Consider the following 15,387-nt stretch of genomic DNA (forward strand, 5'->3'; position numbering starts at 1 on the left):
TTATTTGCAACTAGACAGAAATAATTCTGAAATCTGTATTGAAGTGATTAATGCTTCTTTTTAAATAAAACAAGATGTTAGAGCTGTGGTGCTAGTTATATACCAGTGGCTCAAACTGTAGGCATCTGGTGCTGCCTTCAGTGCTTGAGGGTCCCAGGTCTGGGGCGAGCCTGGTCTCCAGCTGTCACTTCAGAGGAGCACAGATCTCCCCAAGGTCCTACATCATATTTCTGAGCCCCGTACAGATATGTAGCAAGTCCTTGGGTGCCACAAGTAGCATCAGTATGTTTGTGTGATCAAATATGTCAAGCCATTAGCATATCAGTTTTGAATTACAGAAATAAAATGTTTTTCAATACCTACTGTTCGAGAGGAGCTTTTTTAAAAATACTGATCTACTTGTCCATTATCGCAATAAATTCATCTGCATTGTAATATATTTATTTGTAGTTAGTGTGTACAAATACAAGTCCCATGTTCTGTAAAACTGGAACTTGTACTTGCAAAGCAAGAAGCTGGTATTTTTAGGCTGGGTTCAATACTCCTAATAGTTGAATGCACTTTTTGTTAGGCCAGTTGATGGGTGCCATATATAATCAGATATAGTATCCCGCATATACCATGTTTGAAACAATCAAGAGTTCAAAGGATTATGACTTTTCTTCTTCTATTTTGATATATGGAGTGTGATTCCAGGTCCTTTGAAGCAATTGGAAAGCCATCTTTTGACACAAATAGGTTTCTGGATCAGCGTGCTTCTCCTAGAGCCGTGCAAAGAACCTCTCATTTACTCACCTGCTCATTCCAGCTACTGTTCAGCTTTGGGGACAAATTTCAGTTCGCTCTTTATGTTCTGAATCTCTGACAAGTTGACAGCAGGACCTGGAAGTTTCTTAGCTCCTGGGAGATGTTTCTTTTCTTTCTCCTCCTCAGTTGAAGCAGGAACACTCTGCAAAAAAAATATGTCAGTGACCTTACTGCTGCAATAGCAATCTCTTGAGCATGAACACAGGTCAGTTACTTGAGAAACAAGAAAGGATGTATTTATAATAAATACAATCCCAATGTAAACTGAAGGGAAAGTGATCAGAAGAGACAGGATATTTTGTTGATTGTTGTCTAAAATTTCTAAAAGCATTCTGAAAAATAAAAAACAAAGTAGAATGTGCTCAGTGCAGAGGAATATGGAACTTTTGGTAAATGAGTAAGAATTTACAGTGTCAGATCATTGGCAGAAAATCAACTGAATGGAGTATTAAAGGCAACTCCCAGATACTTTATATTTTAGGGAATAAAAGTGGGAGAATGATTTTTATCATCTAATTCCTTTCAGATTCTCAAAATTGCCAGCCAATTGGGGAAGAAAACCATCATGCTCTTCTGCAGCTCTGGTAAAGAGCTATGATAGTAGGTTAGGGACTGCAAAAGCTCCATCCAAGCTCAGTTTGAGTTGATGTTTAATTTTTATTTACCTCAGTTGTAAGACCATACATTTATTTGTCATTTTTACATTTGAATTAAGGTAGTGCTTGACAGCTATTTTGCTGACAGTCTAAAAATTCAGGCTAAATTATGGTACTTACACAACAGCAAACATCTCAGCTAACATCCCAATGGACCAAAATATTTCAGTCCTTGGTAATTCCTTAGCACTTCCTTGGTTGTGCTATTGCTCTTAGGTGAGGTAGAACATGTATTTTATTCTAGACTGAGCAACATTTCAAAGGAGCAGTTTCCCAGTAGGGACTTTAAGATTCACTTAGCCTGTTCTTTATTCTATAAAGCTGGCATAGAGGGGTACTGGTGTAGGATCAGAGATGAATTAATATTTAACTTCAAATAATTTCACAATGTTTTGGGGGGTTTTGTTTTGCTTGGGGTTTTTTTTTGGTTTTGTTTTTGTTTTTAATTACTCTTAATTTCCTTTTTTTATTCACTTCAGTATTTAGATGCATTAGCCATCCTTTTTGAAAAGATGTGTTGATCTTGAACAGTCAACTCTTAATATTTTACTTCATCTGTAAAATTACAAAGCTATCTGTCAAATATTATTGGTCAGAAAACTACTCTTTTTTTCTGCTGACTAATGGATCACATGCTAATGAGAAAGCAGACATTTTGTAATACCAAGTAGCAAATAAACCGGGAATTTTAGAAAATCTACATTTTTTTTCCTGTCTGATCTTTAAGCCATGAGCTTGTATTGTTTCCTTTGACAGTTTGCTTGCACTGATAGATAATCTGAATAAACAAGAAAAAAATGCCATACCCTAAGCCCCCATAGCTGTTACTGTTTAAAAATACTGTTTCAAGCCATCTACAATACCATTCTTTCTCATCATACTAACAGTGCAAACATTGACCATGTTCTCGAGACACAGCGCTCTGTAAATTGATGTTAGCTTTCCCTTTTAATCCCAAATGTGTGCTATTTATGACTGCATCCTTCCCTATATCACCCACTCCATGTGCAATGCACAGCTGAAATCAGACCTCGGCCTTTGGTTTATTGGAAGAAGTCAAAAGACTAACTTAGATATATGACAAGAGTTAAGAAATACCTGCATGGAAATGCACTGAATGGAGAAGAGCTAATTTTTAAATTCCCATCCCCCCATTTCTTTTGCGTGTTAAAAACTCAACTTCACTGACCTTGAAAAATATGTGTTGCCTTCTGAATCCATCACTACTTTGAGTAAGATTCACATTTCCCTCATCTCTGTTGCCAAGGTTTTAAAATATAGTGAAAAATGCTAAGCACTGTTAGTGAAAGTTGTATTAATCTAAAGCTGATCCAAAGAATCACAAGCTGTATTGCAAAACTGAACGTGATGAGAAAGCTGAAAAGATAAGTCCACTGGTAGTGGTTTTATTTTATTCCTGTTACAAGATCTGCTTCTGTAGTCTTTACTCCCACTGCTTAGATTGCATAATAACTATAAAACTGGGGCCAAGTACTTCCATAATGTCTGTCTCACATATAGTATTCACATTACTGAGAAGCAAAGCAATATTCAATTACCCAACCAAATCTAATTATCACCACAAGTCATTTATTTTATTTCTCAAATATAACCAGAATTCACACATGCTGTATTAGTTTCTACTTAATAGCATGCATTCCTTCAACAGTTTAATTACTGCAAAGAGAACATGCTTTGATTTTTTTCCAGGGAAGAAAACCACAATATGTGTTCAAGATCACTTTGTATGTTTGGTTTTGGTTTCTCAAAATCTTCCTAAGAAGAGTTAGGTCAGCCTGGGTTTGATTTCTTCAGGAAGGTTCTCTGTAAACTGAGCACTATTTATATCAAATATATCTGTCTTATTTAGACAGAACAGGAAGAATTAGCTCTTACAGAACTGAACATGACCGTTTTAAGTGCCTGTACCAGGTCAGAAGGAGCTGATGATTTACCTAAAACTGATCTGACTGTTTCTTGTTTGGGGCCGAGTCACCAGCAGTGCTACTGCATGGCTGGAGATAAGTGACTATCCACCTTCTTCTTGGTCCTCACAGCTCTGTTCTGCTGTGCATGAGAGCAAGAATCCCTCCAGCCATGACAGCTTAGCTTCATCCGCATGGCAAGTCCACCTGGCCGAGTCCTGCCAGAGGCAGATGGATTGTATGAGGTCAATTTGACCCTTTCCTGCCTTTGGATCTGGGAAGCATGTGCAGCTCTGGTCCAGCAGGACCAGTTTTTGGGTGGGCACTATAAGGCCAAACTTAGCCAGCTGTCCAGGAAGCCATAAGCACCCATCTTTAGTTGAGGGGGTTTTTTTGTTTGGAGTATCCCATTGCCTTTACTTCAAGCATTGGTTTTAGTTCTTATTTATAATAAATATTTATGGTGAATAATGTGCTTTAATATCATCCAGACATATGATACCCATGTTTAAACATAACCTTTGTGATCAATGTTGGTTAAGGTATAAGCTGGACTTCATATTCCAGACTCAGTGCTAAATACTCTCTGTAAAACACAGGCATGCAAACACAGAATCCAGCCTAAAATGGAGTATTTTCTTTCCTATGCAAGTGAATGGGTTTATAGTTCCTGTTTTTAATTTGAAAATACCTCCACATTAAATCTCTCCTTGTTGATAAATATTGCAAAAAAACCAAAAGGTTGGAAAACCTGTTCCAATATTGTTAAGCTGTAACAATAAATCCCATTGCAGGGCAGCAGGTAGGAGCATATTCTTCCAAAGCCTTGCTATAACATTTCCTGATGCATTCCATTAACTCCCATCTGGTTAAATACTGCTGGCAAAACCCTGTCTCTCTTTCATGGCAGTAGATATCATGCTGCTATTGAAGTAAAGCTACATACCTTTGAAACAGTTTAAATTCATACAGGTGCTTTGGCATCAAAACCAGAGTAATAAATATACAAAGAGGTTAGTATCTGGCCAGTTATCCCCATGAATGACAAGTGCATGTTCAGCTGTGATGCCTAGGATTCGTATATGGTGCTGTAAGATTGACTAAAAGGCTTTCTTCCATCAATGGCAGGGATTCCCTTGGGGAAAAAAAAAAAAATCAACACCCTCCCTTCCCTTCCTTTTTTTTTTCTTACCTCTTCCACTTCTTCAGGTGTAAGTTCTTTTCTTTTATGAGGGTGGCCTGCACCAGGTCGAAATGCTCCCATTGGGATGTTAATATTAGCCTGTGAGAAGGAAATTAGGATTAATATAATAGTGACTGATAAACAGTCTTACAGTTGGTAAAAGGCAAAACTCAAAAATGATGGGACAAGAGTATAGACATTATTGTTATTTCTGAGCACTTATGCTTTCAATTTTTGCACCATTACACCACTCTTGCGGGAAAGGGAAGTGCTTTCATCTCCATTTTAAAGATGGAAAGTGAAAAAGTAAAGATACCTAGAAAAAGTTCTGCATTTTGGTCTAATGCTCCCTGATTTCACTGGACTTTAAATAAATGTGTACCAGAAACCAAAGTGTCTTCAGGCATCTGGGTCTGCTTCAGTTTGGCCAAGGTACAACAGAAAGTGAGTGCCAGAATCAGAAATTAAGTGTAAATCACTCAAATTCTACAATAATACCCAAACCACTGGGTCACCCTCCCTCCTCCAGTGACATCAGTTCTCACTTCAAGATCAACACCCTCCCTTCCCTTCCTTTTTTTTTTCTTACCTCTTCCACTTCTTCAGGTGTAAGTTCTTTTCTTTTATGAGGGTGGCCTGCACCAGGTCGAAATGCTCCCATTGGGATGTTAATATTAGCCTGTGAGAAGGAAATTAGGATTAATATAATAGTGACTGATAAACAGTCTTACAGTTGGTAAAAGGCAAAACTCAAAAATGATGGGACAAGAGTATAGACATTATTGTTATTTCTGAGCACTTATGCTTTCAATTTTTGCACCATTACACCACTCTTGCGGGAAAGGGAAGTGCTTTCATCTCCATTTTAAAGATGGAAAGTGAAAAAGTAAAGATACCTAGAAAAAGTTCTGCATTTTGGTCTAATGCTCCCTGATTTCACTGGACTTTAAATAAATGTGTACCAGAAACCAAAGTGTCTTCAGGCATCTGGGTCTGCTTCAGTTTGGCCAAGGTACAACAGAAAGTGAGTGCCAGAATCAGAAATTAAGTGTAAATCACTCAAATTCTACAATAATACCCAAACCACTGGGTCACCCTCCCTCCTCCAGTGACATCAGTTCTCACTTCAAGCAAGAAAAGCCTGTCCTGAGCAAACTTAAGCCACAAGTGTTTAAAATGTGATTTTACTGACAAAATGTCCCCACACTTGCTACAAACTGCAAATACAATGTCTTAGTCCTAGAAATACGCCTCTCAGTTGCAAAGAGAATCTGTGGGAAAAGGCAGGAAGGATTTTTGACCCTCTAGGCCCTGCTGGGTTTTGCCCAGTGGCCCCAACTTGATCTGCAGCAGGGGCTCACAGGTTGAGGCAGGCTGAGACGGCTCCAAAGCTAGAGAGACCATTAGCCCCTGGCTTTAGCAAACTCCTGCCTGAATGATACCCACATGACTGCATCAGTCTGATTTTTTATCTAGGGCAGAAGTCCAGTAGCCATAACATAAATGGGGCTTATAATAGATAACGTAAACGTGAAAGTTTTTGAGAAAAGAACAGCAGAAAATGTTGCTTAGAAAAGAGCAGCTAAAATGTATCCATTTCCCAATGTGACCTAGCCTGGATTATTTTAAAAGTCAAATGGTGTGATCAACTAAATGCACAATTTATACCTATTCTTATCTTGTGATCTCAGAAGAGAAGCTGTTCCTAGGAAATGTCACCAAAATATCATGACTCCCACTGGTAGAAACAGGGGGTGAGTTGGTAATGTTATGGAGCGGAAACAGAGAACCTTCCAACAGTGAGCTGTGTTGCTGTAGTTTACTATCTGACTGACTTACATTAAATGAAGATGAATAATCCTGTTCTTCCGTTCAAACTGTGGTCTTGCAGATCATGCCCCAGGTTGGGTAACCACAGGAAAACAGCCCCCTGTTATCAGTAACAACTGTTTTGACAGCTGCAGTCAAATGTCAAGCAAATTAAGAATCTATTTACCATGAAATGAGCACCTTTCCCTCTAGTCTGTTTTTCTGTTTCCCTTTATTTAATTCATGCAAGGTGATGCTGCCATTTCAGTGGGGCTGGCAAATGTCTGTGAGGCCATGTACACTCTAGACATCTGGGTATCCATTTCAGATTTTTTTTTCCACTAAGCATTAGTTTAGATATTGTGATACCTTCCATCTGCACTTCCTATGTTCCCAGGAGACAGGGAATTTTCAGCCTCACACTATGTAACCACTTACTTCATTTACAAGTGGAAAAAGGCAGCTTTGCTATTTTTAATTTTAAGCATCTCCTCTGCTAGGCTCTGGTACTTCCAGGCAGCTTCTTTTTTTTTTTTTTTGAATACGAAACTTCTCTGCACTTTACAGCTAGCACGATCATACACATTTGTGGAGTTGAAACATTAAGAGTTATTTCTCTTCCTGGTGTTCATTTTGAACTCAGGCACTCGTTCCCTCCCCTTGGAGCCAGCAGAGGCAAAAGCCAGCTGCCCGCAGCCATGCAGGGCATACCAGAGCATGGTAATTCCCATACCCAGCCCTTGCATTTCCTACTGTGATTGACAGACCAACTGTGACTGAAAATGGCTCAGGAAACAAAAATTAACCACTACGTGCCAGACTGCTAATTAAATTAAATAAACAACTCTTTGGTCTTCTTCAGCATTTTCACAATAATCTGTAACACAGAAGTGGTTTGAACTATTTTATCTGCAATATGTGCATGTACATCAGAATTTGGACAAGACAGATGCAAACACGAAATATTAGCTTGGTAATGAGCAGCCTTTAAGACATAGTTTAGCTCCGTCTGGATCTGATAAAAAATACTATACAGTAAAATATTTATAGTATGAAAGGGAAGTATAACTGATTTCTGAACAGTTCCTGACCAGTTCCTGAGCTGTAAATCTCTCTCTTGATCCAATGCCAGCCCTTTCCTGCAGATGAGCAGCCATGTAATAGGTGAAGAGCAGACCAAATTCTGTACCCCAGCATAGCTCCTCAAGGACTGCATTATGCTGTGATCAGCATGAGTTGGCAATTTTGTTTTAAATATACATTTCAGGGCTCTTGCCACTTGTCTGTTAGGATGGAAATAGGAACCTCAGTGATCTCTTCCTCACCTGCTCCCCATCCACTGCAATATTTTGTTCCAGACTTCTGAGGCTGTAAACTGCAATTGCTTTAGACAGGCTTTGTTGGTGTGATTATTCTTTTTAAGCATACTAATTATTAAAACTAATGGGCATGCATCTTCCTTTGGTTTTGGAAAGCATCTACCGTATTTTGGATGTAACTGCAGTTTTCATAATGAGTAGGTACATGTATTGATGTACCAGACTCAGGTCTTCTGAACAGACCAAAGGAAAAACATCTGTAAGCACAACATACAACCTATATTGCTAGTTTGACTCTGTTAAACTGGTACTTAGAGATGTGTTTATGTTCCTCTTGCTGTTTACTAGAGAGCGTACATCCCTACCAGGAACTGTTTGGTCTTGAATTACAGGCACCCACACACGAGTTGAGGGCTGTTATGGACAAGTTTTGCAGCAACACAGCCATTCCTGGCTGTCCAGAAGGATGACTGAACAAGCTGGAAAGCCACTTCAGTGTAAACATATTGAAGTTAAAAAAACATTTAAAATTACAGGAACTACAGAGAAAACTGACTGCAATTCAGAAAAAAAATAAAATAAAAAATAAAATAGGAAACCCTCACCCTTAATATCTAGGGAAAGCTGAGATTGGTGTTTGTAGGTAGAATAATTGTCAGCCAGAGCTATACACGACCTCTTACACACTGAGAGGGAGAGGCATTAATGAATGTTACCAGGAATTAACAGGTCCTTTATCACCCTAAACCACTCTTGGGAACAAGTTGCTACCTTTAACTCTCCTGTATCTGTATTACTGGCTGTTGGCAAGTGAAGATTTTAGTGTATATCTCATATGGTCAGAAAGAAGCCACTTCTGATTCAAGGGGACATGAAATACTTGGTTTAGTAAAATGTCATTACATGTTCATCACTGCAGCACGACATATATTCCCCAGGGGACTCTGGCCCTACTATAATAGCACAAAATAGGAAAGAATCATAATATATGAATCACGATATATAAAAGTAACATAACATTTTGAGTTAATGTTCTTATAGTTCTCCAAGTGCAATAGGCATCAACTCAAGCCCAAGTCTCTCTGCTGGAGCAAATGTTCACACTAAATTTAAGACATTTATTTTAAAGTTTATGCTGTAATGTTTCTCACTATTCAAATTACCTTTGCAAATATTAAAGGTTCTTAAAATATTAAACTTGGTACTTAATGCACTTTTTAAAATTGACAAACTAGAAGTATTTTGTTACATTCTGAAGTTGGGCAGTCATCGTAAAACTAGAAAGGATTCTATAACTTCTTTACTTTGAGGAAAGCAGTAAGCTGGATTCATTCCTTAAGAATATCTTTATGAGCCTATACAATTTATATGTAAAATGTAAATACTTTTGAGATATGAATTATCTACATTTTTTCATTATCATACAGATTTCCATAGACACTTCAAAGAGGGATGAAAATTTGAACTGACTGAAATCAATGGCAAGTTTCTGTTAATTTCAACTGAAATAGAGTACAGTAGTTTGTATGACTGTGCCTGTGGAGCTGATGATGATAAAGAAAATTAGCATTTTTACAGTGTCTTGCAACTTCAGTATGCTGTCTACCCAGTGGGTAATTAATCTTCTTGATACTCCAGGCATGGAGTTAATATTATCTTGGGGAAACAGAGGATAGGTCAGACTTTAGAAATCCTGTTTTGTATGTCTTAAGTCATTTTAAGGTAATCTGGACACGTGGGAAAATTTGATTACAACTGCATTTTACAAAATACAGTGAAGTTCTCTAAAAATCTGGAGCTCAGGAGGTATTTTGGCCTTTTAACAAGAAGCAACGATAGCATGAGCTAAATAGTCTTCATGATCCTCCTTCATGATGATACTGGGATAACTCTCCAGCTATTTCTTTTACCAGTATGTAACAATGAACTTCATCCTTGTGAGCATATGCCATTTGAGCAGGTATGTGATATACAAGAATTTTGTAAATGAAAACATCAATATTTCTCTCATTTTACTTTGGCTTTTAAATAAAATGCTTCTTAAGCAAATATAAGAAATTGTGGGGTTTTTTCGTAAAGGAATGCAGACACGAAAATCTTCAATACCTATACTATCTTCTTAGCCTATAATTCTTCCAGCATTGTATTAAGTCTGTGCAAGATCTAATAGTTGCAATAATTAATTTTACTCATAATGCTGATCAATTATGTAGATGTTTTGCTTAGCTTATCTACCAGCAGTCATAACCTAACACTGGAAAGTCCATGTAAGCAAGCCATTAACCAACCTATCCAGTTTTTTATCAGCTCAGATCATAAGATGCTCTCCAGGTCAAACTTTTTCAGTGCTTTCGTATGTACCAAGCTTTCCACTTTAAAAGAGCAACCCCAAGTTGGCAATTCTGGTCTGTTTTGTATCAGAAAAATGCAATTTGCCAAGCAATGGAGGTTGGGATTTATTATTGTATCATATTAGAAACATAAATGCTGCCTCTTACCTGAATGGCTTTGACATGTGACGCTGGCTGTTTTGACATTTTTAAGAGAGAGGCTTATCCCTGCAAGCAAAATAGGAAAGTGTTACAGGCTCTGACATTCTGATAGCTAGGGGAGATAAGCTAGAACTTAACCCATGCTGCCTCTTGACAGGCATCCATTTCATCTGCCCAGCTCCTGTTTCTGTCTCAGTTTCAGAGTTGCTTAGTTATTCCTTCTGAATGTCAGAAGGAGACAGAACACCTGAGCTTCTCCAATTAATATTTCATAGCCACAAATGGAGCTATCTCTCCCACATTAAAAACAATAATGAACACAGATAAGGACTCTCTCAAACCTTAATGGCATTGTAAAATGAGTAAGAATTAGGGGGAGCATTTGAGGACAAACAATGTATGATTACTTCTGTCACAGTATGTATATGGGAATTATTAAAACTCTCAGTTCAAACCTTCTTTCAAATAAAGCATAATTTGCTGCAAAACATTGATAAATGAAGACACATTCATTTTCTCACTCAAAAACCCTTTGCAAATCTTGAATGTCTATAGACTGAAAAGGATCAAGATGGTCAAACTGTTCTGTTTGACTGTTTCTAGAGCATAAAGTAGCCTCTCTTCAAAGTTTGAGATCATATGAATTTATTTATTTTCTTTGGCAATAAGATAAAAAAAAATCACAAGTTTCCATATAATTTTATGCAGGCATAGATATATGGACTGGTACAGTGTTAATATACAATAACAAAAGGAAATACACCAAAGTAACATTATTCTGTAGAGATTAAAAAAAAAAAAAAAAGGCAAAACATTTTACTAATGGATTCATTGAAACATTGTCTCAGTCTTTTATTCTTTCATAGAGAATTAAGATTTTAACTGAACTAGACCTTCCTCAAAGTCTGGTTATTTAACCTATCTCATTATAATGCAAAATAAGATAGCAATTCTAAAAGGTGAGGAATTAGTTCAAGACAGAACTCAGTGACCACAGACAAAGTACAGCATATTTTAGCTACAATATTGAACCTGAAATGAGAAAGAAAACACCGAGAAAAGTAATAAATTGCATAGGAGAGAATAGTAGAAACACACTGAGAAGTCAAAAGTGGGTCAAAGACTTTGGTACTCCAAAGAGTTTAACTGTCACATGGAGGCAGTGCCAAAGAAAAGTACAGATTAATTACAGGTTTACTTCAGCCTGGAATGTCAGCCAGAAAGTTTATCACCAGAGCTGCATGGAAGACCTGGTCTTGCACGTTCTCACATAGACTTTAAACCTGTGTATAGCGCTGAAGGTAAGGGAAAATGACCTGCCAATAGAGGTCTCCCTATGCTCACACTCTCATCTGTAGAGTGCTGTCCAAACCGACACGGCACTAAATCAGAGGACATAATCTTCCTAGGTTGCTTTGGGGTTCAATTGCTTCCACTAAACGAATCCAGCAGAAAAAAAATCCCACTGTGCAAAATGAAAACACGCTTCCTGTGACTTTTATAGTGTGTATTTATATAAATATATTGTGTATTTATATTGTATATTTAAATTTACGTATACAACCTTAAAATCAGAGGTATTTTTAAAAAACTTTAGAATTCAGATTGGGGGATGAAATCTCAGCCACTCAAGTTCATGACAAAATTTGTACAGATTTCAAAAAGTCAAAAGGATTTGCTGCACTCTCTCTCTTTCCTTTTTGAATATCTTTGCTATGCCTAAAAATAATTGTACTGTTAACCAGTAGTTGTACTCCAAAGACAAATACCAAAAAATCCTCCAGATTATTGGAAAGATAGAACCCATAATAAAGAAAAGTTTAATTAATTTTTCTTATCATCTTCTCTTCCTAATCAGAATGAAAAATGGAAACAAAAGCACAGGAAATAAAAACATTTTAAAATGGGTCTACTTTCTGAACACCGTCACAAAGAAATTCAAGCTAAGATGTACTTCTCCGTCTTGCATGCTTGTACATTGCAAAAACACTGATACACATTTTTTGGGGCACCTAGAGCTCAATGGACAAGGATTTATACAGAATCCCAACTTTAGAACAAGCACAGCAATAGTGCTCCTCAGTGAGGTGCTCTGGGTTCACAGGAAGTCTGTGTTTGAAGTGACTGCAATCAGACACCCGTTCCTAAAGATGGATGCATGATACAATCGTGTAGGACTGCCTTTGGAGGAGGTGATTTTCCTACCAGTTCATGCTGTCCTCATTATCGCCAGAAAAATCAGGACAACAGAACACTACTGAGTAAAAATAGACCATCTTTGGCTTTCTCCCATTCCTTCCCCTCCCTGAATTTCCCTCCAGAGCAATACTAACCATCAACCACAGGGAGATAAACCTTAGATTACAGATGTATCTATTACTGAAGTGGTTAGTTTATTTTTATAAATTCCTTTGGTTTCTCACCACGCGTCTCAATGAGAGAGTCAAGAGTGCCACACTGATTGTATTAAGTTCTTTCTGGCATTCCAATGAGCTCTTCAAACTTGAAAAAAACCCCATGCTTCACCCTCATTTCCACAGCAGGATTTCAGATGTATACAGCTAGAGAAATGCAGACACAGGCAGCCTGTATTCCTCTGTGTCTTTCTGGCCTCCCCACACCTTACCTTTTACCTTTTATGGGCTGCATGCTGAGCCAAACTTAGAAAGCAAAGGCAGCATTAGTTCAGTTTGGAGCCCCTGTTTCATGCCAGACTTCCCCTCCAAATTCGCTTGCTTTGCAGTGAAAGTACCCATGAGCAGGACCACTTGTGAAATACAGGAGTGCTACAGTGAAATAAATCAGTGTTTTGAAAATCTTTGGTTTTTTGAAGCTTTGAGAAACAAAGGACCTATCTTCTGCCCATCTGCTAAAAATAATTTCTGACAGTGTTGTAGCAAGATGATAAGCTGACTTATTCCATTCGCTTTACATAGGATGAGATAATACCATCTTTTGTAATCTGCACAAAAGACGTACAGTAGCACACAGACAAGGGCAAGGGCCCTCCCCCTACCCCAGCTGGAAGCTGTCCTTTCCCCCATGCTGCACTCACAGCATCAAGCAGAACGGGTATTTTGGACACAGAACTGCAGTGTATTATCTTATTAAAAGGCTTAGACAGGAACTACGCTACTGTGAGAGCCAGCTAGTACAAGGAAAGAAGAGAAGCCCCCACTTTGCAGCTTCCAGTCTGTTACACAAAACTTAGTACATGCTCTAGACAAATACGGTAACATTTTCTGTAACACAGTTGTCTCCGCTACAATTACCTGTTAAGCTCCTGGTGAAAGAACACCTCTATTGCCATCAACCCCCCTCCCCATAATAATTCCCTAGCCATAACAAACACATAGAAAACAATAAACATGTACCTATGTACTACAGTATCTGAGCTAACACACGGTTAGGCTGCTCGTGAGTCACTAGGTATTTAAATTACTTTCTGTTTTATATCTTTAAAGATCCCCACAGACTACGAAGTAATAACTATAACAATCTGCCCTGAATACACTGATATGCTGAACAAGACATTAAAATAAGCAGAAACTCACAACTATTGCAGTCACCTCACAGCACTTATTAAAGAGTTTTCATAAGGGTCTTTCAAGTTTTTAATGGACCCCTTCAAGATTATCTTACTTATTTACTTATATAAGAAAAGCTCCAAACCGTCAAGTGAGTATGTGCACCTCCTTTCGATGCTGAAAGAGGTACCTTCTTCTACCAGCTGAGGTATGGACTGTGATCCTTTAAATGTGTCTGAAATAGCTCTGATGCTTTCAGCCCGGACGGCACTAAGAGCTGCTCCAGGCTGGAGTGGGACTCGGCTGAGAAGCAAAGTGTAAAAGAGAATTCCTGTCATAGCTTCCAGTTGTTCTTCCTAAATATAGAGCTTGATTCACCCTGTAACTTGGTCCCCTGTGACACTCGACCATCGTGAAACCAGGGCTCAAGTGTCAAGCAGGAGGTGTTGAAGGAACACACCTTGGGGTCCTTTTCCTGCCCTCCCTCTCCCTGTCATTCTGGGTTTTTCACAAGCACCAGGCATACGGTGGCAGAAAGTAATGCACAACTCCTCCCATGGTGTTTGGGGCAGTGCTTGCCTCCCTGCTGCCACATCAGAGAAGGGAATAATTATGGAGACATAATTATGAAGAACCCACCTCGGAGGGATTAACCATGGGAGGTGAATGCCACACCAATGTGACTGTATCAGTGCCAGGTTGGAAGCAAACTCGTACAGCAATTGCCTCAGGCTCCCAGCACAGGGTCCCTGCATACAGGAGAGCGTGCTCATGGGGAGGAGTACTTCAGTGTGAGGCCACAGCAGCCAGCTGCTGAACCTTAGAGCATGGGGATGAAGAGAAGCTGAAGGAACAGTGTGTAGGGGAGCTGCAATAGCTAGAGAAGGAAGTTAAATGCTATTATACAGTTGTGCTCATGCTACCTGTGAGCGCTGTCTTCAGTGAAGGCTATTGAAGATCAGCCACACCAAGTCACGTGTGGGGCACAGCCTCATGTTTCCACTCCCAGAAGTGCAATCTCCTGTTCCCTGCATCTTCACAAGGGTAAACTCTGCTCTTCATCACTCCCCTGTCATACCTGTCCTCCACCTGGCCCATGACACTAATGTTGACAATGGCAGTGTCATTATAGGTAATACTTTACTGGCCACTTCCTGCTGCTACTTGCAACTTTCAGGAGATCAATAATTTTAAAAATGAGTGCCAAAATTATTTAGAACAACTAGTGGCTGGACAGTGATTCAGAGAGGATTTCCCTTGGCTTTAATTTATTTAACCTATCACTCTTCATTTCTTGTATCTCAGAGAGGAAGATGACCTTCTAGACCAATTTATGAAGCCTATGACTCACTCTGTTGCCCTCTTTCCCAAAAGTGCTGTCATCTGGAAGCAGCTAATAAAGCTGATGACTTGCTCTAGCAGCTTGCAGACTACTTGTAGCCACCCCCTTCCCAAGGAGCCCTGACAAGATGGGCACACAAGTAGGCTTGTAACAGGCACATACATTTTTGTTAGGCTGAGACAGAGAGGTATGTAAAGCAATCAGCTTCTTCCAAGGAGAACCCTCGGCTGATTTCCTCAGAAAGGCTGAGTGTGGCTGTTACCAAGTATTTTGAGGCATGAGAAAACTATTGCATATGAAACAAGACAGAGTTCACAACAGGGCTCA

General features: G+C 38.8%; 1 protein-coding gene across 1 annotated transcript; it reads right to left on the reverse strand.

Annotated features, from left to right (window-relative positions):
* Window positions 1-793: 793 nt before the first annotated feature.
* Window positions 794-14,000, reverse strand: SMPX (small muscle protein, X-linked). The gene is made up of 4 exons (XM_009997197.1): window positions 13,864-14,000; window positions 10,198-10,257; window positions 5,161-5,250; window positions 794-949 (listed from the first exon to the last, which is right to left on the reverse strand). Exons 2-4 carry the CDS (start codon window positions 10,234-10,236, stop codon window positions 809-811), a joined length of 270 nt encoding a protein of 89 aa, XP_009995499.1. The 5' UTR covers window positions 10,237-10,257; window positions 13,864-14,000; the 3' UTR covers window positions 794-808.
* Window positions 14,001-15,387: the final 1,387 nt, after the last annotated feature.

This window comes from Chaetura pelagica, unplaced genomic scaffold (assembly GCF_000747805.2).
Source record: "Chaetura pelagica isolate M959 unplaced genomic scaffold, ChaPel_1.0 scaffold80, whole genome shotgun sequence".
NCBI classification, from domain to species: Eukaryota; Metazoa; Chordata; class Aves; order Apodiformes; family Apodidae; genus Chaetura; species Chaetura pelagica.

What these genes read in the sequence shown, in the direction of transcription:
- SMPX (XM_009997197.1), bottom strand. Translation starts at nt 10,236, where the DNA reads ATGTCAAAACAGCCAGCGTCACATGTCAAAGCCATTCAG. An exon ending in CACATGTCAAAGCCATTCAG is followed by an intron (nt 5,251 to 10,197) that starts GTAAGAGGCAGC and finishes TCCTTCTCACAG; the next exon opens with GCTAATATTAACATCCCAAT. An exon ending in CACCTGAAGAAGTGGAAGAG is followed by an intron (nt 950 to 5,160) that starts GTAAGAAAAAAA and finishes TTTTTTTTGCAG; the next exon opens with AGTGTTCCTGCTTCAACTGA.